The sequence below is a fragment of the Pan troglodytes genome, chromosome 18, assembly GCF_028858775.2.
Source record: "Pan troglodytes isolate AG18354 chromosome 18, NHGRI_mPanTro3-v2.0_pri, whole genome shotgun sequence".
Taxonomy (NCBI): domain Eukaryota; kingdom Metazoa; phylum Chordata; class Mammalia; order Primates; family Hominidae; genus Pan; species Pan troglodytes.
Genome location: NC_072416.2, coordinates 79391618 through 79418285, shown reverse-complemented (window position 1 = coordinate 79418285; position 26668 = coordinate 79391618). Strand labels below are relative to the sequence as shown.

The following is a 26668-nucleotide window of genomic DNA, read 5'->3' as shown; positions in this document are numbered from 1 at the left end:
GGAACATTAGAGAGGGATTTGGAGGACAGGAGTGAAATGAAATTGGGAAATGGGTTGAGGGGTCCTACTAGGTCTGCAGGCCTGATAACTTTTTTTTTTTTCTTTTTTGAGATGGAGTCACTCTGTCGCCCAGGCTGGAGTCCAGTGGTACGATCTTGGCTCACTGTAACCTCCACGTCTCAGGTTCGAGCGATTCTCCTGCCTCAGCTTCCCAAATAGCTGGGACTACAGGCATGTGCCATCATGTCCGACTAATTTTTGTATTTTTAGTAGAGACGAGGTTTTACTCTGTTGGCCGGGCTGGTCTCAAACTCCTAAGCTCGGGTGAACTGCCTGCCTCGGCCTCCCAAAGCGCTGGGATTTCAGGCATGAACCACTGCACCAGCCCTGAGAACTTTATTTCGTGGGCAGTTTGAAACCTCGGGGAGGGGCCTGAAAGAGGCAGTGTTTTATTTTATTTTGCTGTTAATTCGCAAATGACATTATGATTTTTTCCTTTTACAGAACGCATTTCGTTTTCGTGGTATAGTATGTGCTTCCAGTGTTGGTACAATTACAACACACGGAAAAGCCAAGCCTGGGACACAGTGACATTGCATTCCAATAACCAAAGAGTTGACCTCAGAAACGCCCATCATATGTTGACTGCCACAGGATGGGCTTAGAGGAGACAACATGTTTCCAAGAAATTCTCGCCCAGTGCCTTTTGATATCTTAGGAAAAGGAAACTAGTACTAATCGCCAGCATTGATTGAGCACCAGCATGCTAAACACTGTGCTGGGCACTTGATGTGTGTTATCTGGTTTCATACTCACAACACTGGAAGCAAGTAGAATACTCCAACCAGAAATGCATTCGCTGGAAAAAAAAAAAAATCGGCCATGCACAGTGCCTCATGCCTGTAATCCTAGCAATTTGGGAGGTAGAGGCAGGTGGATCATTTGAGGTCAGGAGTTCAAGACCAGCCTGGCCAACATGGGGAAACTCCATCTCTACTAAAAACACACAAAAAAATAGCCGGGGTAGTGGGCACCTGTGGTCCCCGCTACTCGGGAGGTTCAATTGCTTGAACCTGGGAGGCGGAGCTTGCAGTGAGCCGAAATCGTGCCACTGAACTCCAGCCTGGGCAACAGAGCGAGACTCAATGTCAAAGATAAATAAATAAAGAAAGAAAAAGAAAGAAAGAAAGAAAGAAAGAAAGAAAGAAAGAAAGGCTGGGCATGGTGGCTCACTCCTATAATCCCAGCACTTTGGGAGGCTGAGGCAGGCGGATCACAAGGTCAGGAGTTTGAGACCAGCCTGGCCTATACGGTGAAACCCTGTCTCTACTAAAAATACAAAAATTAGCTGGGTGTGGTGGGAGGCACCTGTAGTCCCAGCTACCAGCTACTTGGGAGGCTGAGGCAGGAGAATCGCTCGAACCCAGGAGGCAGAAGTTGCAGTGAGCTGAGATCACGCCACTGCACTCCAGCCTGGGCAACAGAGCGAGACTCCATCTCAAAAAATAAAAAATAAAAAAAAAAACATAATGTCATTTGTTAATTAATAGCAAAATAAAGCAAGATCTAAACAGTGCTTAAAGGTTCCAACTTTTTTACCAAATGAAGTACAAAGGGCTTGGGTACTCACAGCCCTGCAAACTTATTTCCCAGCTAATAAAATTGAGGCACAGAGAGGTTAAGCAGCTTGTCTTAAGCCACACAGCTAGTGAGTGGTAATCTGGAGTCGAAGGCCAGCAATGGGCATCTAAAGCTGGCCCTCTTAACCAAGATCCTAACACAGCAAGAACAATCAGTTTGAGTGTTCTGTCTGCACCTTCCAATTAAAATCACTCCTACAGAGATGTGCAGCTTGATGACATCCAGCCTGCTGAGGTTTCACAAATGGGACCTACCCACGCAAACTACATCCTGATCAAGAAACAGGACCTGGGGCCAGGTGCAATGGCTCATGCCTGTAATCCCAGCAGTTTGAGAGGCCCAGAGGGGAGGATCACTTGAGCCCAGGAGTTCAAGACTACTTGGGCAGCACGGCGAGACCCCATCTCTACAAATAATACAAAAATCAGATGGGTATGGTAGTCCCAGCTGCTCAGGAGGCTGAGGCGGGAGGATCACTTGAGCCTGGGAGGTCAAGGCTACAGTGAGCCAAGATCGCACTACTGCACTTCAGCCTGGGCAACAGAGCAAGACCCTGCCTCAAAAAGAGAAACAGGACCAGAGCAGCCCCCTGAACGCTAGCCTCATATATCCACCTTGTCACTAACCTCTTCCCCCTCCAGGGTAACCGCTATCTTGACTTTGAAGAGTTTCAACTTGTTTTGCCCTTGGGGTTGTGTTTCCATGTCCATTGCCAAAGGATTTGAATGTACATTCCAGAGGCAATGACTCCCACCTGTGCACTTGGATGGACATAATGACAATAATAGTAACACTAATTATAAGAAAATTGAGGGGAGGCGTGGTGGCTCAGGCTTGTTGTCCTGGCACATAAAAAGGTGAGGCTAGGTGTTCGAGATCAGCCTGGGCAATGTAGGAAGCCCTTATCTATTAAAAAAAAAAAATGCTGGGTGTGGTGGCTTATGCCTGTAATCCCAGCACTTTGGGAGGCCGAGATGGGTGGATCGTCTGAGGTCAGGAGTTCGAGACCAGCCTGGTCAACATGGTGAAACCCTGTCTCTACTAAAAATACAAAAAAAAAAAAAAAAAAAAAAAAAATTAGCCGGGCATGGTCGCACGCACCTATAGTCCCAGCTACTCGGGAGGCTGAAGCAGGAGAATTGCTTGAACCCAGGAGGCAGAGGTTGCAGTGAGCTGAGACTGTGCCATTGCACTCCTGCCTGGGTGACAGAGGGAGACTCCACCTCAAAGAAAAAAATATACAGTAAAATAAAATTGAGGGAGATCATGAAAGACCTGCTAGTTCCTCCTCCAGTCTTCAGGAGGTTACTTGTGTTCCTAAGAGACAATCATCTACCCTTTATGCAAACATCTTTTCAGGGGTGGTTACTGTGTGAATAAGTGTCACTGAGATATTTCTTTCTCCTTTCTTTGTGAGACAGGGTCTTGCTGTCACCAGGCTAAGGGCAGTGGCGCAATTACAGCTCACTGCAGCCTCAATCTCCCAGCCTCGAGTGATCCTCCCACCTCAGTTTCCCAAGTAACTGGGACTACAGGTGCGTGCTACCATGCCTGGCTAATTTTTTATTTTTTGTAGAGATGGGATCTTGCTATATTGCCTAGGCTGGTCTTGAACTCCTGGACTCAAGCGATCCTCCCGCCTTGGCATCCTGAAGTGCTGGGATTACAAGTGTGAGGCACCGTGCCCAGCCTCACTGAGATATTTCTGTAGGGGGAGATTTATTCCTGGGCAGCAGAAAGAAATATGGAGGAACGGTTAGGAGCCTGAGCTTTGGGGCTGACCAGGCCCTGAGTTCATGCTTTCAACCATTATTTATTAACTGCCCTGATGGGCCAGGAGTGAAAATGTAACAATGAGCAGAATGGCCAGGATTCCTGTTGCTAAGGAGGCTCAATCTCCACATGGATATGAATCCTGGCTTCATCATGTACCAACCATGCACTTGACCTTGGTAACAGTCAGGAATCTGTCCCCTCCACTATGACATGAGGATCGTGACACAGTCCTTGCAGAGTCACGTGACATTTGAGGCTTGCAAAGCACTGTGCACATAGTAGGTGCTCAAGAAAAGCTGCGTAGAGTATTGAGATGCAGTAGACAGAGTGATCAAGGCTTCGGCTCTAGGTTTCATCTCATCCAGGTTGGGTGACCTTGGGCAGTTCTCTTAATCTCATCGAGCCTCAGTCTCCTTGACTGGAAGCTGGGAATCACATAGTCCTCCCCTTCTAGGTGGGCAGTTTTATTATCTTTATTTTTTATTTTTGAGACAACATCTTGCTCCGTCACCCAGGCTGGAGTGCAGTAGTTCGATCTCGGCTCACTGCAACCTCCACCTCCTGGGTTCAAGCAATTCTCCTGCCTCAGCATCCTGAGTAGGTGGGATTACAGGTGCCTGCCACCATGCCTGGCTAATATTTGTATTTTTAGTAGAGAGGGGGTTTCACCATGTTGGCCAGGATGGTCTTGAACTCCTGACCTCAAGTGGTGAGGTGGGCAGTTTTAAACGAGATGAGGTGATGTAAGGGGTCCTGCACATTGACTCCCAGCATGCGCTTGGTAAACAAAGGCTGTTGAAACTGCATTGTCCAAGAAAATCCGGGTGGCAGGCGGACTCATCTGTGGGTGAGCAAGGCCACACATACTCACTGGTCCTCAGCTACATGCTACATGGAGACAGAGGCCCACTTAAGGCCACCCTTATCTCCCCCTTGAGCCAGCCTGTCTTTCACTGGTTACTGTTGCTGGGAGTCACCACCCACAAGGCATTGGCTAAGGTGCTTGACCTGAAATGTTGAATTCTGTTCACTTGAAATATTGGCTGGGTGCTGTGGCTCACGCCTATAATCCCAGAACTTTGGGAGGCCGAGGCAGGTGGATCACCTGAGGTCAGGAGTTCAAGACCAGCCTGACCAACATGGTGAAACCCCGTCTCTAATGAAAATATAAAAATTAGCTGGGCATGGTGCCGGGTGTCTGTAATCCCAGCCACTTGGGAGGCTGAGGCAGGAGAATTGAGCCTGGGAGGTAGAGGTTGCAGTGAGCTGAGATCATGCCACTGCAATCCAGCCTGGGTGACAGAGCAAGTCTCCATCTCAAAAAAAAAAAAAAAAAAAAAAAAAAACACACACACACACACAAGAAAAGAAAAAAAAAAAGAAAGAAAGAAATATAAACACCCAGGCTGGGTAGTGAACAGGCTGCCCATTTCCTATAAACATCCAGCCCCAGAGCATGGAGTGCCTGGTGACCACAGGAAAGTAGGTGTCTGGAATTACTCAAGGCTGACCCTGGACTTTGAGGTTGAGATTACAGAAGGAGCCTCCATGCATTCCCCAGCAGTCTGCTTTCAGGAGAGCCCAATTAGCCACATTCCTTCTGAAGGGACATGTGCCAACAGACGTGCTCCTGCCTGGGATCTTCTAGAACTAGGTCAAGTTTGATATTTTGGGGAAGAAGGGAAGATATATATATATATATACACACACACACACACACACACATATATGTGTGTGTGTGTGCGTGTGTGTGTGTGTGGGTATATATAAAAGAAACTTTCCAATGTTCAAATCCTGGTGGTACAATGACTTTGCCTGTTAATTTTATTGGAAAATTAACAAATATCATTAATGAGGGAGACTTGGAATCACTCATCTCTATGCCTGCTTTGTAAAAACGTTTTACTTTGAAATAATTTTAGATGTACAGAAAGGAGTGTTCTTGTACCCTTCACCCAGCTTCTCCCTCTGTACTCTGCGTTTTTTGTTCATATCTTTGTTATTTTTTACATGTTTTTCTTTTTGAAGTTTTTTTAGATGAAGTCTCACTCTGTCACCCAGGATGGAGTGCAGAGGTGTGATCTCGGCTCACTGCAGCCTCTGCCTCCAAGGATCAAGTGATCCTCCTGCCTCAGTCTCCTAAGATGCTGGGACTATAGGTGCATACCACCATGCCTGGCTAACTTTTTGATTTTTTGGTGGAGACCAGGTCTCACTATATTACCCAGGCTTGTCTTGAACTCCTGGGCTCAAGGGATCCTCCCACCTCAGCCTCTAAAAGTGCTGGGATTATAGGCATGAACCACAACCTCTGGTCCCTCTTTGTTTTTTTTTTTTTTTAGGGTATTAATTTCTACTGGCCTCTACTGAAGGCCACAAGCTATTTTCTGCCTTTTTGTTTCTTGCTCCAAAGTCTTTTCTCTAAGTTAGATGTTTGGTCTTAAGCACCTAACCTGCATCTACACTGGAATCACCTGGGTGCTTTAAAAAGGTACAGAAGGCTGTTCACTAGCCCACGGTTCTTCTGATTATTAGTATTAATAACATGGTCTTGGTTAGGCCTGGGCAGCCAGGCTAGAGGCCCATTGTGGAGGGATTGTCAAACCTCAGAGGGCTCGGGGTCACCTGGGAAGTGTGTCAGAAACACAAACGCTATCTTTGAGGACTATGATGCACTCAAGCCCTGTGCAGCTTTCAGGATTCAAAGCTTTACTGAATGGCCAGGCGCGGTGGCTCACACTTGTCATCCCAGCACTTTGGAAGGTCCAGGCAAGTGGATCACCTGAGGTCAGGAGGTCGAGACCAACCTGGCCAACATGGCGAGACCCTATCTCTACTAAAAATACAAAAATTAGCCGGGCATGGTGGCTCATGCCTGTAATCCTAGCTACTCCAGAGGCCGAGGCACGAGAATCGCTTGAACCTGGGAGGCAGAGCCTGCAGTGAGCCGAGATCGTGCCACTGTACTCCAGCCTGGGCAACAGAGTGAGACTCCATCTCAAAAAAAAAAAAAAAAAAAAAAGAAAAAAAGCTTTATTGAGAAAGGAGGCACACAAACCACTTTTTGAGAGTTATTGGCTTTGTGTTTTCAGCTTATCAGGGACCCCAACCTCCCCACGTGTTCTCTTCTGAACCCGCTAGAGTGGAACTGAACATTTCTGGTGTATCTTCCCACCATTAGACAATGGGGTGCCACGGAGAGTCCTAGAGGAGAGGAGAGATGAAGCCAGGCTATGCCACACCAGCACTGGCAAGCTGGCAGCACTGAGAGGATTGGGATGGAGAGATGGGGAGGCAGGAGCTGGTGGGAAGGGGAAACAGGGCTGAATTGCACAATGGTTAGGACTTGGGATTCTGAAGTTAGAGAGTATTGCGTTGATGTCTGACCTTTACCAACTCTTGGCTGTGTGCTTTTGGGTAAGTGACTTGGCCTCTCTGGGACTTAGTTCCTCATCTCTAAAACTGTGGTAGTCCCCAGGCTATCCTCCTCAGGAGTGACGGGGAGGGCTGAGTTGTGGATGGACATGAAACACTTGGGGCAGGGCCCAGCAAACCCTCTTTGTAGTAAATATTGAAGAGTTTGATTGGGAAAGTATTGCCTCTGTCTACCAAAACAACGACTGCCTCTCTGTACCATCTCAGCTCCATATACAGCTTCCAAGCGCCCCTCTGGGCCAGGCCCCATGCTAGATGATGAAGACACCACAATTCAGGCAGGCTCCCCGCACTCTGGGCCTTCCCACCCTATGCCGCAGATTGGCAAAATGATGCCTGCCAAGCAGAGTGGGGCATGAACCCTCAGACGCTGGCCTAGGTCTAAGAGAAAGATGGAGGGAAACCAAATCATTGGGTGTAATTCCTGGGTTTCCTATTTTCCCAGCCAATTCCAGATTATGAATAAAACTGACTCGGCCGGGCGCGGTGGCTCACGCCTGTAATCCCAGCACTTTGGGAGGCCCATGCTGGTGAATCACCTGAGGTCAGGAGTTCGAGACCGGCCTGGCCAACATGATGAAACCTCCATCTCTACTAAAAATACAAAAAAACCTAGCCGGGGCCGGGCACAGTGGCTCACACCTGTAATCCCAGCATTTTGGGAGGCCAAGGCGGTCAGATCACGAGGTCAGGAGATCAAGACCATCCTGGCTAACACGGTGAAACCCCATCTCTACTAAAAATACAAAAAATTAGCCAGGCCTGGTGGTGGGAGCCTGTAGTCCCAGCTACTTGGGAGGCTGACGCAGGAGAATGGCGTGAACCTGGGAGGTGGAGGTTGCAATGAGCCGAGATCGTGCCACTGCACTCCAGCCTGGGTGACAGAGCCAGACTCCGTCTCAAAAAACAAAAAAAAACAACAAAAAAAAACTAGCCGGATGTGGTGGCATGTGCCTATAATCCTAGCTACGCAGGAGGCTGAGACATGAGCATCACTTGAACCTCGAAGGCGAAGGTTGCAGCGAGCCGAGATTGTGCCACCACACTCCAACCTGGGTAACAGAGTGAGACTCCATCTCAAAAAAAAAAGAAAGAAAGAAAGAAAGAGACCATGGAGGAGCTGGCAGCCTGGAGAAGCAATGCCTCATGGAAGGAAAACCACTGGTGCTTTTTTTCGGAGACGGAGTCTCACTGTGTCACCCAGGCTGGAGTGCAGTGGCATGATCTCAACTCACCACAGCCTCTGCCTCCCGAGTTCAAGCAATTATCCTATCTCAGCCTCCCGAGTAGCTGGGATTACAGGTGCCTGCCACCACATCCGGCTAATTTTTGTATTTTTAGTGGAGATAGGATTTTCCCATGTTGGCCAGGCTGGTCTTGAACTCCCGACTTCAGGTGATCTGCCCACCTCGGCCCCCCAAAGTGCTGGGATTACAGGCGTGAGCTACCGCGCCCGGCCACCACTGGTGTATTTACCTTCTATGTTCCTCATCCAGAACAGTATTTATTTCCAAGAATCATTGGGAACTTCTGTTTAGAAAAGAAAGGAATCATTAAGATTTAGTGCTGTCAGCAAAATATGGAACCACCCATTCTGTAGCTGAGTCACAGTAAAATCTGCCAGGTATTGCAGACTCAGAGCTCGCGCTTTTCACCCATGGTGTCTCTATTCATGTGTAAATGTTAGAGCAAGTCACTGGCATAGAGTACACATTCAAAAAATAATTGCTGACTAGCTCAAAAGAAATTAATAATTATATAATTTTTTTTTTTTTTTTTTTTTTTTTTTTTTGTGAGAGGGAGCCTCGCTCTTGTTGCCCAGGCTGGAGTGCAATGGTGTGATCTCAGCTCACTGCAACCTCTGCCTCCCGAGTTCAAGCGATTCTCCTGTCTCAGCCTCCCAAGTAGCTGGGATTACAGGTGCTCACCACCACGCTCAGCTAATTTTTTGTATTTTTAGTAGAGACGGGGTTTCACCATGTTGGCCAGGCAGGTCTCGAACTCCTGATCTCAGGTGATCCACCTGCCTCGGCCTCCCAAAGTGCTGGGAATACAGGTGTGAGCCATCGTGACTGGCCAGTAGTTACATGAAATTAAGAACAAATGCTTATTGAGCAGGTATTGTGCACGAGACATAATACAGAGCTCTTTACACATTCGTTTAGATCTAATAGCAGCTCCATGAGATACGCTATTGATATGTCCATTTTACAGAAGAGACTGAGACAGACAGAGTCAGTACCTTGGCCAAAGTTACACAGTTTAGGTGCATGTTAGCTAGGATGGTGGAGCTGGGATTCAAAGCCACAGATAGTGATGGTGGGTTTTATTTTTATGTTTAATTATTTTTTTAAAATAAATTAAAATAGAAATGGGATCGGCCGGGCGTGGTGGCTCATGCCTGTAACCCCAGCACTTTGGGAGGCCGAGGTGGGCAGATCACCTGAGGTTGGAAGTTTGAGAACAGCCTGACCAACATGGAGAAACCCCATCTGTACCAAAAATACAAAATTAGCTGAGTATGGTGGCGCATCCCTGTAATCCCAGCTACTTGGGAGGCTGCGGCAGGAGAATTACTTGAACCCAGGAAGTGGAGGCTGTGGTGAGCTGAGATTGCACCATTGCACACCAGCCTGGGCAACAAGAGCAAAACTCTGTCTCAAAAACATAAATAAAAATAAAAATAAAAAATAAAATAAAATAAAATAGAAATGGGGTCTCACTATGATGCACAGATTGGTCTGGAACTCCTGGGCTCAAGCGACACTCCTGCCTCCGCCTCTCAAGGTGTTGGGATTACAGGCATGAGCCATTGTGCCTGGTCAATGGTGATTTTTAATCTATTAAGCATCTACCAGGTGTCAGGCCCTTGCTAGAACGTCCAGTACTTCCAATGATCCCAACAGCTCTCCAGGGGAGGATGAACAAGCTCATTTTACTGATTAGGAAACTGAGGCTGAGAGACTTAACATGATCCCAGTTTGACCACATTAGAACACAGGAATTAAAGAAAAATTTTGGAAAGCCTGGAGCATTTGGACACAAATCTGTCCACTGTGTGACTCGAAGCCCGCTAAATCCATCCTGGACCTCTTTAAGAACTCAGCTCTTGATTTTGTGGCATAAACTGGCTCAATGGCCAACAGCAAAGAATTTACATTCCACCTCATGAGCCAGACACCTGAACTCAGAATTTGCCTTATTTGTGATGCCCTATATTTAGCCATTTCCCTTTCCACTCAGGGAGACCCCTCAGCTTATTGTGTAAGTGGTCTGGCTCTCTCTTGCTTAATGGGCAATATATGCTTTGCTCTTTCCAGCTCTGTACTCTTCCTTTTTTTTTTTTTTTTTTTTTTTTTTTGAGACAAAGTCTGGCTCTGTCTCCCAGGCTGGAGTGCAGTGGCACAATTTCAGCTCACTGCAACCTCTGCTTCCTGGGTTCAAGCAATTCTCGTGCCTCAGACTCCCTAGTAGCTGGGATTACAGGTGTGTGCCACTATGACCGGCTAATTTTTGTATTTTTAGTAGAGATGGGGTTTCGCTATGTTGGCCAGGTTGGTCTCAAACTCCCGACCTTGAGTGATCTGCCTGCCTCGGCCTTACCAAAGTGATGGAATTACAGGCATGAGCCACTGCGCCCAGCTACCAGCTCTGTCCATTTCCTGTTTCAACTTTAGGCACGTCTGATTCCTGTACTCTTCCACCTGCTCTTGCCTACCTGATTGAGGATGTATATTATTTTGCAAGATTAACTATTTGAAAAAGAACCTTGGACTCCTTTTTAGGAAAGTCTGTGCTTGTGGTTGGCTGAATAATGTACCCCTGACAAATATCTCCACATCTAAATCCCTAGAACCTGTTGAATGTGTGACCTGACATATCAAAATGGACTTCATAGATGTGAATAAGGATTTTGAGATGGGAGAATAGGGATTATCTGAGTGGATTCAATGTAATCACAAGGGTCCTTATAAGAGGGAGGCAGGAAAGTCAGTCAGAGGAGGAGGTGTGAGGATGGAAGGAGAGAGAGAGAGATGGCAAGACAAGATGCTCTGCTGCTATTTTAAAGATAGAGATGGAGGCCGGGCGCAGTGGCTCATGCCTGTAATCCCAGCAATTTGTGAGGCCGAGGTGGGCGGATCATCTGAGGTCAGGAGTTCGAGACCGGCCTGGCCAACATGGCGAAACCCCGTCTCTACCAAAAGTACAAAAATTAGCTGGGCATGGTGGCACATGCCTGTAATCCCAGCTACTCAGGAGGCTGAGGCAGGAGAATCACTGGAACCTGGGAGACGTAGGTTGCAGTGAGTCAAGATTGCACCATTGCACTCCAGCTTGGGCAACAAGAGCAAAACTCCATCTCAGGGGAAAAAAAAAAAAAAAAAGACAGAGATGGAGCCACAAGCCAAGGAAAGCGGCTTCTAGAAGACAGAAAAGGGAAGAACGTGAATTTTTTTCCTAGAGCCTCCAGAACTGAATGTGGCCCTATGAACACCTTGATTTCAGTTCAGTGAGAGCCGATTTAGACTTCTGACCTCCAGTCCCTAAAAGAATAAATTTGTGCTGTTTTAAGGCACTGCATTTGGGGTCCTTTGCTGCAGCAGTGGCAGCACACTCGTGGGTGTTCTCACCGTCTCTGATGGTGAAGCTGTGGAGCAGGGCAAGGCCATCGAACCAATGGTTGTATCTGGACTCCCCAACTGTGTGCATCCCAGGCCCATTGCGGAGCAGGGTTCCCTGCAGCCATGCTGGAATCTTGCCTGAGAAAAGAGAGAATGTTTAGTTTCTCGTTTCCACCTGCAAACCAAAATGCTGGAAGAAATGGTCACGGAAAGGAATTTGAGACTTGTAGTACCAGTACCACTCCTTGCATCTGTTCGTTTATTCTACAGTCATTTCCAGAAAGTGTATAATGTTTTGGGCAGTTGGCTAGCACTAAGGATACCAAGATGGAGACACTGTCCCTGTCCTCAAATTGCCCCCTGACCATTAAGAGACGGATGAATAAACAGACACCCAAGATCCACTGTGGTCAAGGCAATGCTGGTTGTGTGTTGGCTCATGCCTGTAATCCCAGCACTTTGGGAAGCCTAGGTGGGTGGATCACCTGAGGTCAGGAGTTCAAGACCAGCTTGGCCAACATGATGAAATCCCACCTTTACTAAAAATACAAAAAATTAGCTGGGCGTCGTAGTGAGCGCCTGTAATCCCAGCTACTCGGGAGGCTGAGGCAGGAGAATCACTTGAACCCAGGAGGCAGAGGTTGCAGCGAGCCGAGATTGTACCACTGCACTAAAGCCTGGGCAACAAGAGTGAAACTCTGTGTCAAAAAAACCCAAAAAATAACATAGCTCATTGTGGTGGCATATGCCTGTAGTCCCAGCTGCTTGGGAGGTTGAGGTGGGAGGATCGCTTGAGCCTGGGAGCTCCAGGCTGCAGTGATCACACCACTCCACTCCAGCCTGGGCAACAGAGCAAGACCTTGTCTCAAAAAATTAAAAAAAAAAAAAAAAAAAAAAAAAAGATAGGGGCAACGCTACAGACGTAGCAAAAGGTTCTGTGTGAAACAGAACAGCCCTCAGGTGGGCTGAGAGCAGGAGGGTGTGGTCAGCTTCCTGGAGGAGGCAACCTGGCTAAGTCTTGAGGGAGAGTCGGTATTCGCCTCACAAAGGCAAAAGGAAAGAACATTCTAGAGCTGTACTGTCCAACATGGTAGCTATCAGCACTTGAAATGTGGTTGGTCTGAAATGACATATGCTATCAGAATGAAATATACACCAGATTTCAAAGACTTAGTATGAACAAAAGTGAACCATCTCATTAGCAATTTTTTAAATATTGATTTCATGTTGAACTGATAATATCTTGGATTTGTTGTGTTAAAATATACCATTGAAATAATTTCACCTGCTTCTTTTGACTTTTTTCAATGTTTCTACCAGAAAATTTAAAAGTGCACGTGTGGCATAGGTTCTCTTTCTAGGGGACAGCCCTGCTCTAGAGGCAGGGTGCTGCAGAAAATGCTGTTGGTGCCTCCACCCAAGTCCCCTCAGCGTTCGTCTCTTCCTACAGGCTGCTTTCTGCAAAAGCCTGCAGCTCCCTGCCTGAGTGCTTGGTTCTGACTGCGGGTGGGGCAGGTTTTGCCTACATGCAGGAAGAGCAGGAAGCACCTCGGATAGGTAATGCCCCTGGAAGCTGCTCTCACCCAGTGATGGATGCAGAATTGGGGGACAAATCCCGCCGTTGCCTTGCCCTCCGTTGGGATCACGAGAGGCATGTTTTACATCATGCCCAGGGGATTTAGCTCCAATGGCCTCAGCAGCCAATGGCTCGACAATGCCCCATTTATTGATTTCCTTCTCTCTTTTTCCCTGAGTTCCTCCTGATGTTTCTTGGGATCACGTGCCAAATAAACCACTTAGCCTTGAATTCTTGCCTCTGGAGGAACCCAAAACAAGAAGATCAAAACCAGAAGGCTGGGCATGGTGAGGCATACCTGAATCCCAGCACTTTGGGAGGCGAGGCAGGCAGATCGCTTGAGGTCAGGAGCTTGAGACAAGCCTGGCCAACATGGTGAAACCCCGCCTCCACCAAAAATACAAAAATTAGCCAGATGTGATGACGGGTGCCTGTAATCCCAACCACTCTGGAGGCTGAGGCAGGAGAATTGCTTAAACCTGGAAGGGGGAGGTTTCAGTGAGCTGAGATCACGCCACTGCACTCCAGCCTGGGTGACAGAGCAAGACTCCGTCTCATAAATGAATGAATGAATGAATGTATGAATGATCAAGACCAGGAGATAGGCAAGCTGTTCAGTAAGACTGGACCGTCATTTTCAAGCAAGAAAATTGTAAGCAATGAAACTGCAGAAATAACAGGGGCCAGGGGACAAAGGTCAACAGGATCACACTAAGGGTCCTGATCTAACCCTCAGAAGAATGGGGCACCTTTGATGGTTATAATAGGGAAGGACAGGACCAGATATTTTCTGCAATTTAAAAAAATTTGAGATAAAACTCATCATTTTAAAGTGTACAGTTCAGGGGGTTCCAGTGTATTCACAACGTTGTGCAACCATCACCTAATTCCAGAACATTTCATCACTCCAAAAAGACATCTCCCTTATGCATTAGCTGTCACTCCCTCTTTTCCCCTTACCCCCAGCCCCTGGCAGGCACCCATCTACATTCCTATGGATTTGCCTGTTCTGGATTCCATATAGATCAGTGGTCCCCAAACTTTTTGGCACCAGGGACTGGTTTTGTGGAAGATAATTTTTCCATGGATGGTGGGGTTGAGGGGTCAATTCTTATAAGGAACGCACAACCTAGATCCCTCATATGTGCAGTTCACGACAGGGTTCACGCGCACAGTAGGGTTTGCACTCATATAAGAATCTAATGCCACCGATCTGAGAGGAGGCAGAACTCGGGCAGTAATGCTGTGCGGCCCGGTTCCTAACAGGCTACAGACTGGTACTGGTCCATGGCTCGAGGGTCGGGGACCCCTGATATAAATGGAATAGGATCTTGGAGCTTCGAAGGTTGTCTCCACCCACGGTGTGGAGTGTGGACTGGGAAATTCCCTGATAGAGGCAGGAAGACCAGAGAGAGGACCTGGGGATTCCACGGGGACGGAGAGAAATGGATGAACAAAGATAGATGGAAGACACAGAACTGATGGGCCTCTATTTGACTAAATACAGGGGGATGTGCAGTGGAGCACTGAAAAATGACAGCCAAGGCCAGCGTGGTGGCTCAGGCCTGTTATCCCAGCACTAGGGGAGGCAAAGGCGGGTGGATCACTCGAGGTCAGAAGTTTGAGACTAGCCTGGCCAACATGGTGAAACCCCGTCACTACTGAAAATACAAAAATTAGTTGGGTGTGGTGGTGGGTGCCTGTAATCCCAGCTGTTCGGGAGGCTGAGGCAGGAAAATCTCTTGAACCTAGGAGGAGGAGATTGCAGTGAGCCGAAGATTGCGCCATTGCACTCCAGCCTGGGCGACAGAGTGAAACTCCGCCTCAAAAAAAAAAAAAAAAAAAAGCCAAGTCTCTTGCCTTGGGCACCTGCATAATCGTGGCGCCAGGCACAGGCACCCAGGGCACAGGAGAGGGGGCAGGCTTGAGAAAGAGCAGGGAGAGAGGCATCTGAGAATATAATTAAATCCCTAGATAGGACAAGAACACTTCTATGCATTCATCCACCAGCCACTGTGTTCTAGGTGGATTAAACTACTTAATCGTTGCAGCAACCCTATGTGGGAGGTGCCAGGCTGCATTCATCAAACAGAAAAGAATACTGAGGCAGGAAATGCTTAAGTTGCCAAAGAGGTCTCAGAACACACGTGTGTCGGCACAGCCAGTTACAAAGCCAAAACCTTTGCATGTGCTCCCTGCATGGACATGTCAACCCAGGCACACTTTTTAGTTAGCTGTCTGCCCATGGATGTCACCAACTGATTAGGCTCAACCCAGGCCTGGACGGAGAGTCAGGAGGCCTGTTCTCTGCAGGCTGCCTGGCCTTGGCAAGTCACTGCCCCTCTGCCTCAGTTTCCCATCTGTCAATAGGGAGGCTTGATGTAGAGGAATGGTTCTCACCTTTGGAATCGCCTGAGGGCTTGTGAACACACAGCTTGCTGAGCTCCACCCCCCAAGTGTCTGACCCCGTGGGTCTGGGTAGGGCCCAAGGGTGTTTATTTCTACCCAGCACCCAGGTGATGCTTATGCTGCAGGTCCAGGGCCACCCCTTTGAGAACCGCTGCTGATCTTTGGGGCTCATTCAGCCTCTCGTGTTCTAGAATTCATGTTTTCTAACATTTCCAAGGATTTCATGCAGTCATTAAACATGAGGTGTAAAGGGTACAAAATATTCCAGGGCACGAAAAGGTAGGTATCATAGGTGCCTTTTTGTTTTCTTTTGGAGACAGAGTCTCACTCTGTTGCCCAGGCTGGAGTGCAGTGGTGCGATGTTGGCTCACTACAACCTCTGCCTCCTGGGTTCAAGCGATTCTCATGCCCAGTCTCCTGAGGAGCTGGGCTTATAGCTATGCACCACCACGCCTGGCTAATTTTTGTATTTTTATTTAAAATAAAATTTCAGGCCGGGCACGGTGGTTCACACCTATAATCCCAGCACTCTGGGAGGCCAACACGGGCGGATCAACTGAGGTTGGGAGTTCGCGACCAGCCTGACCAACATGGAGATACCCTGTTTCTGCTAAAAATACAAAATTAGCCGGGTGTGGTGGTGCATGCCTGTAATTCCAGCTATTTGGGAGGCTGAGGCAGGAGAATCGCTTGAACCCAGGAGGCGGAGGTTGTGGTGAGCCGAGATCGCGCCATGGCACTCCAGCCTGGACAACAAGAGTGAAACTCCATCTCAAAAAAAAAAAAAAAAAAAAAAATTAAAATAAAATGCATTGAAACCAACGGCAAAAACCGCGATTATTTTTGCACCAACCAAATAATAAAGACAGTGTTTCACCATATCAGGTTGGCCAGGCTGGGGTGCCTGTTTTTTATTTATTTATTTATTTTTGAGACAGGGTCTCACTCTTGCCAAGGCCAGAGTGCAGTGGCACGATCTCAGCTCACTGCAACCTCCGCCTCCGGGGTTCAAGCAATTCTACTACCTCATCTTCCTGAGTAGCTGGGACTACAGGTGCATGCCACCATGCCTGGCTAATTTGTGTATTTTTAGTAGAGACGGATTTCGCCATGTTAGCCAGGCTGGTCTCAAACTCCTGGCTTGAAGTGATCCACCCTCCTTGGCCTCCCAAAGTGCTGGGACCACAGGAGTGAGCCACCGCGCCTGGCCTTGGGGTGTCTTTTTAAAAAATAAAAAATGTACAGATGAACAGTGAAATTGAGAAAAAAATAAAAATGTAATAGTATACATTTGCTTTTTGAAAAACTGTTTACAAATATAGTAAAGTTATCTATCAATTGATCTACCTATGTTTTAAAAAGTTAAAGGAAATAGACCCAAATATTAATACTGGTTAAGAGATTTCGAAATACAGCTGATTTTATTTCCTTCCATGTTCTCATTTGCACTCCTAATTAATTTATATATAATTTAATATACATACAGCTATATATATATATACAGATTGATAGCTATAGATTGTGCCTTACCTTTGTAACCAGGAAAAAATATACATAAAAGCTATTTTTTTTTGTTTCAAAAGACTCCCAAGGCTATTGCTCAGTTGAAAAGCTTCAGTCTGATGTTCTCACGAAAATCACTCACAGTTGTCCTCTCCTTATAAACAATTCCAGTCCATCTAGCAGATGAAAATGCCTGCAGGCTGAGCTGACTCAGCTGTTCTTAAAACTGAGCGAGCACCACTCTGCGGACCCGGGAGTCCAGAACCAGGAACTGCCCTTTAGAGTCCAGATGGTACCAGGAAAGTGGCAACTCAAAAGAGGAGGAAAAAGCAAGAGATATAAAAGATTAAGCGAGACACAGGGCCTTTAAAGGATAGAAGGTCCTATTACTATAGGCTCTGCAGGCGCTCACACCTGTGAGTTCCTGAGAGAAAATCACATCAGCGTCTGCAATCCCCTGCAAGTGTGCGTGGTGGATGTGCACGCGTGGGAGCTCGTGCACGCTCCTCTAAGCATTTTGAAACTAATTTAGAATGCATACATTTGCACAAATACATCATGCATCTGAGACAGGCAGCAGTTTGCAGATTAATCCCATTGTCTATGTACCCACTGGGGCATTCCAGTGCTTTTTTCCTGGGAACAGTGAGACTGACTCTCCTCCCTTTGCAAATGGAGTTATAATGTGTAAAAGAAAACCTAGATTTTCACAGAAAATGTGTCCCCTCTCTGTGCTGTTTTCCAGACTTTCCAAAAGTAATTTACAATTAGTATTACTTATATAATCAGGAAAAAATAGTGTCCATCTAAACACAAGGAAGAAGCCAGGTGCAGTGGCTCACCCCTATAATCCTAGCACTTTCGGAGGCCGAGGTGGGTGGATCACTTGAGGCTAGGAGTTCGAGACCAGCCTGGCCAACATGCTGAAACCCCATCTCTACTAAAAATACACAGATTAGCCGGACTTGGTGGTGGTGCCTGTAACCTCAGCTACTCGGGAGGCTGTGGTGGGAGGATCGTTTGAACCCAGGAGGCAGAGGTTGCAGTGGGCCGAGATCAAGCCACTGGACTCCAGCCTGGGCGACAGAGCGAGACTCCGCCTCAAAAAAATAAAAAAAAAAAAAATAAATAGAAGAAAGAGCCCAGTGTTTATCAGAATGCTCACCTGTCACTTTGGCCCTCACAGGCTCCTGCTGTTCTTTCCTATTCCTGCCAAATATTATATCCATCGCTCAGGGTGCCGAGGGAGACTGATTTTAACAGCAAACAGATGCTCCTCTCTGTTCACAGGAGATGCTCCCTCCTCCTGCGTTTCCTTCCTGCTCTCCTGCTCCTTCCCTCCTTCACATCTCTGTCTCTCCTGATGCCGTTTCTGCCTTTGCTTTTTCCTTTTTGGCTGGCTCTGACTTGTCCCTCTCCGAGAGCCCTGGATCTCTTTACATTCACGAGGGAAGCTGCGCTGGCGTTATTTATAAGATGTTTGGTTAAAGGTTAATTTCCAAGCCATGTGTCATAGCTAATCTTTAATCCTCTTATTGTTCCCTCAGCTTTCCCTCTCCAGTTTCACTTTTGACTTAACCAAAAAAAAAAAAGCTTGCTTCAGGCTAGGTTCTAAATAAGCAGAGAGAATTCAGTGCCTCCTGTTATGTTGCCCGGCGTAATCCAAGAGCTGGAGATGTTTATGATCAGAACAAGAAGAGATGCTGGGAATCAGAGGTGCTGGGAATTAGGAGAAAGTTGAGCTAAGCTCTGTGATCATTGAATGTCTGCTGCACAGCAGGGAACCCCTTCAGCAGAGACGGGAAAGGTTTTACATTTTGTTTTGTTTTTAGTAAAGGCCCCGATGCTCCCCTCTAATAATCATACATAAAGAGCCACTTAATTCATTATTTTCTTTTTGGAAGAAGGAGACATAAAATGTTTCATGTACCCATTTAAAAAATAACAACGGGAACCAAAGGTTTTTCTCAGAAACTATAAAGAATAGTAAAAAAGACGCGTCAGGAGTGGTGGCTCATGCCTGTAATCTCAGCACTTGGGGACGCCACGGTTGGCGGATCACTTGAGGTCAGGAGTTCGAGACCAGCCTGGCCAACACGGCGAAATCCTGTCTCTACTAAAAATACAAAAATTATCCAGGCGTGGTGGAAGACGCCTGCAATCCCAGATGCTAAGGAGGCTGAGGCAGGAAAATCGCTTGAACCCATGAGGCAGACATTGCAGTAAGCTGAGATGGCACCACTGCACTCCAGCCTCGGCCACAGAGTGAGACTCTGTCTCAAAAAATAAATAAGTAAACAGAATAGTAAAAAAGAAACTTCAACTTCCTGGCCTATCAAGAGGGCAAAACAATGCCTGAATTTGATCTGAGCTTCCCTATTATTCGTGTATCTTCGTGTGTTGCCATTGCCTGAAATTCGTATTCAAGTTGCTATATGCACTGATTGAAGTTAATGAACTCATCTTAACGTATTTTGCTTAAAGAAAGAACCAGTCATTTGCTCTGTGGGTAGAGTAAGAAAAGGCAGTGGCACTGGCCTTTATGCAACCCAGCTGAGAATAATGATGGTCCGGTCTGGGCTGAGAGCACATGCCAGCACCTTGGGCCGTTCATTCCTGACAGCTGTGTGGTCTGGCTATGCTTCCGCCCTGGCACACATTGGAATCACCTGGTTGGCAGTACTAAATGTACCAGTGCTGGGCCTCACTCCAGACCCACTGACGCAGAATCTCTGAAGGTGGATCTCAGCCATCGGTTTTTTTTTTTTTAATGTTGGCCGGGTGTAGTGGCTCACACCTGTAATCCTAGCACTTTCGGAGGCCAAGGCGGGAGGATCACTTGAGCCCAGGAATTAAGACCAGCCTAGGCAACATATTGAGGCTCCGTCTCTACCAAAAAAAATTAGCTGGGCATGGTGGTGCGTGCCTGTAGTCCCAACTACTTGGGAGGCTGAGGTGGGAGGATCACTTGAGTCTGGGAGGTTGAGGCTGCAGTGAACTGTGATAGCAGCACTGGACTCCAGCCTGGGCAACAAAGCAAGCCCTTATCTCAAAAATAAAACATAGGGAGGCAGAGGCGGGCGGATCATGAGGTCAGGAGATCAAGACCATCCTGGCTAACACCGTGAAACCCCGTCTCTACTAAAAATACAAAAAATTAGCCGGGCGTGGTGGCAGGTGCCTGTAGTCCCAGCTACTCGGGAGCCTGAGGCAGGAGAAAGGCGTGAACCCAGGAGGCAGAGCTTGCAGTGAGCCGAGATCGCGCCACTGCACTCTAGCCTGGGCGAAAGAGCAAGACTCCGTCTCAAAATAATAATAATAATAAAAAATAATAATAAAAAGTACCTACATGTGTGCAGCAGGAGTTGAGAAGACCTGACCCAGAGGAAAGATGCTACATGCCTGAGTTGAAACTAAATTCAAATTATAGCTGATTGGCTGGGCATGGTGGCTCATGCTTATAATCCCTTCACTTTGGGAGGCCAAGGCAGGCAGATCACCTGAGGTCAGGAGTTCAAGACCAACCTGGCCAACATGGTGAAACCTCGTTTCTACTAAAAATACAATACAAAAATTAGCTGGGCATGGTGATGGGCACCTGTAATCCCAGCTACTCAAGAGGCTGAGGCAGGAGAATCACTTGAAACCAGGTGGTGGAGGTTGCAGTGAGCCAAGATGGTGCCACTGTACTCAAGCGTGGGTGACAGAGTGAGACTCCAACTCAGAAAAAAAAAAAAAATTACAGCTCATCCTTTTATATTTTTTGAGATGGAGTCTCGTTCTGTCACCCAGGCTGGAGTGCAGTGGCGTGATCTTGGCTCACTGCAGTCTCCGCCTTCCGGGTTCAAGCGATTCTTCTGCCTTATCCTCCCAAGCAGCTGGGATTACAGGTGCCCGCCACCATCCCCAGCTAATTTTTGTATTTTTAGTAGAGATGGGGTTTCACCGTATTGGCCGGGCTGCTCTGAAACCCCTGACCTCAAGTGATCCACCCGCCTTGGCCTCCCAAAGTGCTGGGGTTAGAGGCGTGAGCCATCGCGCCTGGCCAGCTCGTTCATTTTCTGTGTGTCTGGGCCATTCTACCCTCTTTGAGCCTCCTTTTTTTCAACTATAAAGTGAGGCATAACGATATTAGCACCTCAAGCCTATTGTATAGGGTCTAGCAAAAGCACCTGGTCTCAGACAGTTACCAAACAATGCCTTTACCTTTTCCTCCCATTCTCTTAGAGGGCATTTCCCTTTGAACCACCTTTCCAGTAAGACCTCCAATAACTTGCCAGTTTATCCCGCTGTGTGGTCTAAACACGTGTATCCATGTCAGAGTTCTTTATTCCTAGCTTGTGGAAGCTGCGTTCTTGTGAGGATTACATGGGAATGTCTGGCATACTCTAAGGGCTCTGGGAAAAAAACGACACCACCAGGGTGCAAGAAAGAGCTCAGGGCTTAGAGGTCAGAAGACCTGGGTTTGGACCTCAGCTCTAAGATTCAGCAACTCTGCAGCTTTTGTCACGTGACTTCTCTGAACCTCACTTCACTCGGCAAAATGGGGGTGGCAGTATCTGTGTCACAGGGCTTGTTGGAAGGGTTACAACAAAACCATATGAGTGAAAACATGCCAGGTGCGGTGGCTCAAGCCTGTAATCCCAGCACTTTGGGAGGCCGAGGCGGGCAGATCACTTGAGGTCAGGAGTTCGAGACCAGCCTGGCAAATATGGTAAAACCCCGTCTCTACTAAAAATACAAAAATTAGCCTGGTATAGTGGTGTGCACCTGTAATCCCAGCTTCTTGGGAGGCTGAGGCAGGAGAATTGCTTGAACCTGGCAGGTGAAGGTTGCAGTGAGCTGAGATTCTACCACTGCACTCCAGCCTGGGCAACAGAGCAAGAATCTGTCTCAAAAAAAAAAAAATAATAATTTTATATATATGTATGTATATATATATATATATATATATATATATATGAGTCAAAACATGACTGTGCTCTCCCTTCTTGTCAATCTTTGCATATTCAGAAAAGCAACTGAGCAGTTTACCTGCACTGGCTCACCCTGGCCTTACACAGTCCTATGAGATGTGTGTTCCTACCACCATTCTCAAGGTCAGAGAGTACAGGGAAGATAACTTGCTGGCCCTCGGTCTCAAAGTGAGGAGCAGCTCAAATTAGGAGGCACAGCCAGGCAGCCCGACTTCAAAGTACTTACTCTGACAATTCTACACAGCTCCAACGCATGATGGGTGTCTGCAGGATTTTTACTGAATGAAGTAATGGGTGGATGGGCCCTGAGAGGACCAGTCTTGGGTCTTGGGTTGGTGTCACTGCATTCTTATATCAGAGAAAGGGCAAGCTCTCTTATCCAGGTCCCAACTGCACCCAAGGGACAGTTAGATAGTAAGATAAAGGTTTTTTAAAATACAAATGGAGTCCGGGCACGGTGGCTCACACCTGTAATCCCAGCACTTTGGGAGGATGAGGCTGAGGCTGATGGAACACTTGAGGTCAGAAGTCTGAGACCAGCCTGGGCAACACAGCGAGACCTTGCCTCTATGAAAAACAGAAAAATTAGCTGGCAGTGGTGGTGGTGGCAAACAGCTGTGGTCCCAGCTACTTGGGAGGCTGAAGTGGGAGGATCGCCTGAGCTCAGGGAGTTTGAGGCTGCAGTGAGCCATGTTTGCACCACTTCACTTCAGCCTGGACGACAGAGACCCTATCTCAAAACAAACAAACAAACACCACATACAAAAAAACCCCCACAAAAAAAACTAATGGTGGTAATAAATTAAGCATAACAATAGATATCTGTGTAAGTTTGCTAGGGCTGCCATAACAAATGCCACAGACTGGGTGGCTTAAACAACAGAATTTTTTTTTCTCACAGTTCTAGGGGCTAGGAGTCTGAGATCAAGGTATCAGTTTTGGCTGGGCACGGTGGCTCATGCCTGTAATCCCAGCACTTTGGGAGGCCTAGATGAGCGGATTGCCCCAGGTCAGGAGTTCAAGACCAGCCTGGCCAACATCGTGAAACCCCGTCTTTACTAAACATACAAAATTAGCCAGGCATCGTGGCACATGCCAGTAATCTCAGCTACTGGGGAGGTTGAGGCAGGAGAATTGCTTGAAGTGGCAAGGCAGAGGTTGCAGTCAGCTGAGATCCCACCACTCCAGCCAGGTGTGTTTGACACTGCAGTGAGCTATGATTGCACCCCTGCACTCCAGCCTGGGCAACAGAGTAAGACTCCGTCTCAAAAAAGCGAAACCAACCAAACAAAAAACCAAACAAACAAACAAAAAAAAACAAGGTATCAGGTTGTTTGGGAGATGAAGGAAGCAGGTGTGATTTCTTGCTGTGTCTTCATATCATCTTTCTCTGTGCGCACATCCTTGGTGTCTCTTGGTGTGTCTGAATTTCCTCTTCTTTCATTTTTAAATTTTATTTATTTATTTAAGAGACATGGTCTCACTCTGTTGCCCAGACTGGAGTGCAGTGGTGCAATCATAGCTCACTACAGTCTCAAACACCTGGGCTCAAGCCATCTTCCTGCCTCAGCCTCCTGAGTAGCTAGGACTGCAGGCACAAGCCGCTGTGCCCAATCAAATTTCCTCTTCTTGTAATGAGACCAGTTATATTGGATCAGGGGCCAACCTAATGGCCTCATTTTAATTTAATCACCTTTTTAACGACCCTATCTCCAAATACAGTCACATTCTGCCGTATGGGGTGTTAGGGCTTCAATGTATGAATTTTACAGAACACAATTCAGCCCGTAACAATATCATTAAGTCACAATGTGTAAGGGAAGACACTTCTGCTGCAGGTAACAGAACATCTGCTGAAACTCCAAAGATGTGCATTTATTGCAGACATCAAGCCATCGAGAGGTGGCACGCTGGCTGACGCGGAAGCTCGCCTGGCAAGGGTTTCCACACTTCTAGCCTCAGAAGGTTGTCTTCTCATTGTTGGCTTGTTCAGTTCTGGTTATGAATGATTGCCATTGCCTGGGAAATCATGGCCTCACATAGAAATGTGCAAAAGCAGGAAGATAAGGCAGGGACAGAAGAGGTGTTTTCTTTGTAGACCTCTCATTTTATGCTGGAGGGAAATCTTTCCCAGAATCCTCTGAGCAGATTTTTCTCTTGTGCCTCATTGGCTGAATAGAACTGTGTCACATGACCACCCCAACCAATCCTCGACAAAGAGGAACAGGAGCGCTTTAATTTCCTCAGACAAACTTTAATTTAATTTCCTCCCAGTCACCCCTGGAGTGGCATCATTGCCACCTGGATCTTGTCAGAATTCCATTATCAAGGAAAAAGGAGGGAATGGCCTAGGATAGGCAACTGACAGTGTCCGCTGCAGGCAGTGCATTCAATACCTTTTTTTTTTTTTTTTTTTTTTTTTGAGACAGGGTCTCACTTTGTCACCCAGGCTGGAGTGCAATGGTGCAGTCTCAGCTCACTGCAGCCTCAACCTCCTATGTTCAAGTGATCCTCCCACCTCAGCCTTTTGAGTAGCTGGGACGATAGGCCTGTGCCACCACTCTAGGCTAATTTTTTTGTATTTTGTGGAAATGGTGTTTTGCCATATTGCCCAGGCAATTGGGCAAGTGGTCCCAAACTCCTGAGCTCAAGCGATCCACCTGCCTTGGCCTCCCAAAGTGTTCAGATTAGAGGCATGAGCCACCGACCCTGGCCCATTCAACACATATTGATTGAGCACCTACTATGTGCTGGAAATGCAGCAGTGAACAAAACAAATCTGTGCCTTTTTGGACCTGACACCTACTACACGCCAACCTCTGAGGGAACAGAGGTGATTAATGAGACCCAGTCTCTGCCTTTTTTGGCCCTCATGATGTTCTTTTTGTTTGGAGGCTGAGGCTGGACATATATTTCCCAAAGGGGAAGGTGTCTCACAGTGGTTTGCAGGACTGCCTTCATGTTGAAAACCCATCGACATGAAGCAGCAGCTGCTCTTCCCCTCAAAAGCTCTGGCATTGCTCTGAACCCATGGAGGCCTGACCCTTGTGTTCTGTTGTTCTCACTAATGTGGGGAGAATGGGATGAGGGGTTGGTTCCAGTAGAAGCTGTCTCCTGGCCTGCTCTCCTCCAGCCTCTGATCTGAATGCTTGCACGTGCTGGTTACTGGGCTAAGTGTTCTAGCAGCAGTCTTTCTTTTAATCCCTCCACATCCTTGCAAGGATGTCAGTAGCAATCTTAATTTTATAGTCTCAGCGATGTGGAGTAACTTGATGTAGGTCAACAGCCGATCAGTACATGTTCTTCCCCACAAAACTGTAATGCTTCACACCTTTCAGAGGGGCCGGCTGGGGAAGAACTAGGAGAGCAAAGGTGAGTGTTTCACAGACAATTTGTGTAATGCATTCACTGCCTTAAAACGGGACTGAAATCTGGCCAGTGCATAAGAGAACAGGGGCAATGGCAATGTAGAGAGAAATGGCACATCTTATGTAAGAGTTTTGGTTATTTATTGCTGTGTAACATCCCACTCCAAAATGTAGTGGCTTAAAACAACTATCATTCATACGCTCTCTAAGTTCTGCAGGTTGCGTGGGCTCAGCTGCGCAGTTCTTCTGCTTTCATTGCTCAGCATTCCTTACATGGTTGCTGGAAGTGACTAGGTTGACTAGGATGTTAGAGGGGCTGGGCCTTGGCCTCGCTTTCTCTCTGTGAGATCTTACCAGCACAGTAGCCAAACTTTTTACAATACATAGCATCAAAGGTCTCCCAAAGGTAAGTGACACAAGAGAGAGGAAGCAGAAGTTGCCAATACCTTTTAAGGCTACACCAGAATTGAGACAGTTTAGCTTCCACTGCCTTTATTGGCTAGAGCCAATCACAGGGCCAGCAAAAATTCCGTGAGGAGGGACCATTCAAGGTTGTGACTATAGGGTCTGGGCTATATGGTCCCTTTGGGGCCATCTTTGGAAACTAGCTACCCCGACAGACTCATTTGCATTTGGGTTTCAGTTCTTCCGCTTACAAACTAAACATCTGAACCACGTACTTAAGTCTCAGACCCTCAGTTTCCTGATCTCTGAAATGGAAATTATAACATCTGCCTCATTGACTGGCTACAAAGTTTAAATTAAACAGTGTAAAACTGTGTATGTCACAGTGCTTAAAATACAGTAGGCACTCAGAGCATTCTTTCCCCCTTTCTTTTCTTGGGAAAGACAGAAAAACTGAAACGGCCAGCCAATATAATAATCAAACGTACTAATTTTGAGTTACTTGCATGCAGTTGAAAAATAGACACCAATACACAGGAACGTTGGGATTTAAGTCTCTTTTAGCCTGGCTGTGAAGCCAGGTACATACACAGTAAGTAATAATTAGTTGCCTAGAATAGCTGCTCTACAAGAGGCACAGATAGGAACTATCATAGGGGTTCTGAGGAAGGAAAGCTTGGTGATGCTGTGGAGGATTAGGAAAGAAGGCTTCCTGGAGGAGGGGGTGCACAGCTGAGCCCTTGAGAGCGGGAAGTATTTGGATGGGGAAGGAGGAGGGGGTGAACTCTCCAGGCAGGAGGACCATTGGCCATTTATTGAGAGCTTTGTATATGCCAGACCCTCTTCTAACCCTTTTACACATACGAATCCATATCCTCCTCACAATAATCCTGAGTTTAGGTGGTTTTGCCCCATTTTAAAGATAAGGAAAGTGAGGCACAGAGAAGCTAAGAAACT

The 26668-nt window shown here is 47.1% G+C and overlaps 1 protein-coding gene across 5 annotated transcripts in view; it reads right to left on the bottom strand.

Moving 5' to 3' along the window:
- BCO1 (beta-carotene oxygenase 1) overlaps window positions 1-18517 on the bottom strand; it is a 52663-nt gene extending 34146 nt beyond the window's left edge. For 3 of the 5 annotated variants that reach the window (XM_016930232.4, XM_016930231.3, XM_016930233.4), the window contains exons 1-2: window positions 18128-18516; window positions 11484-11612 (exon numbers count right to left, since the gene is read on the bottom strand). In XM_016930232.4, the coding sequence (XP_016785721.1) occupies window positions 11484-11612; window positions 18128-18191 (193 nt within the window). In that variant the 5' untranslated portion in view covers window positions 18192-18516. Of the gene's footprint in view, window positions 1-11483; window positions 11613-18127 lie in introns of all 5 variants that reach the window. The other 2 variants (XM_063797862.1, XM_016930229.3) reach the window with 2 other exon arrangements.
- Window positions 18518-26668: the final 8151 nt, after the last annotated feature.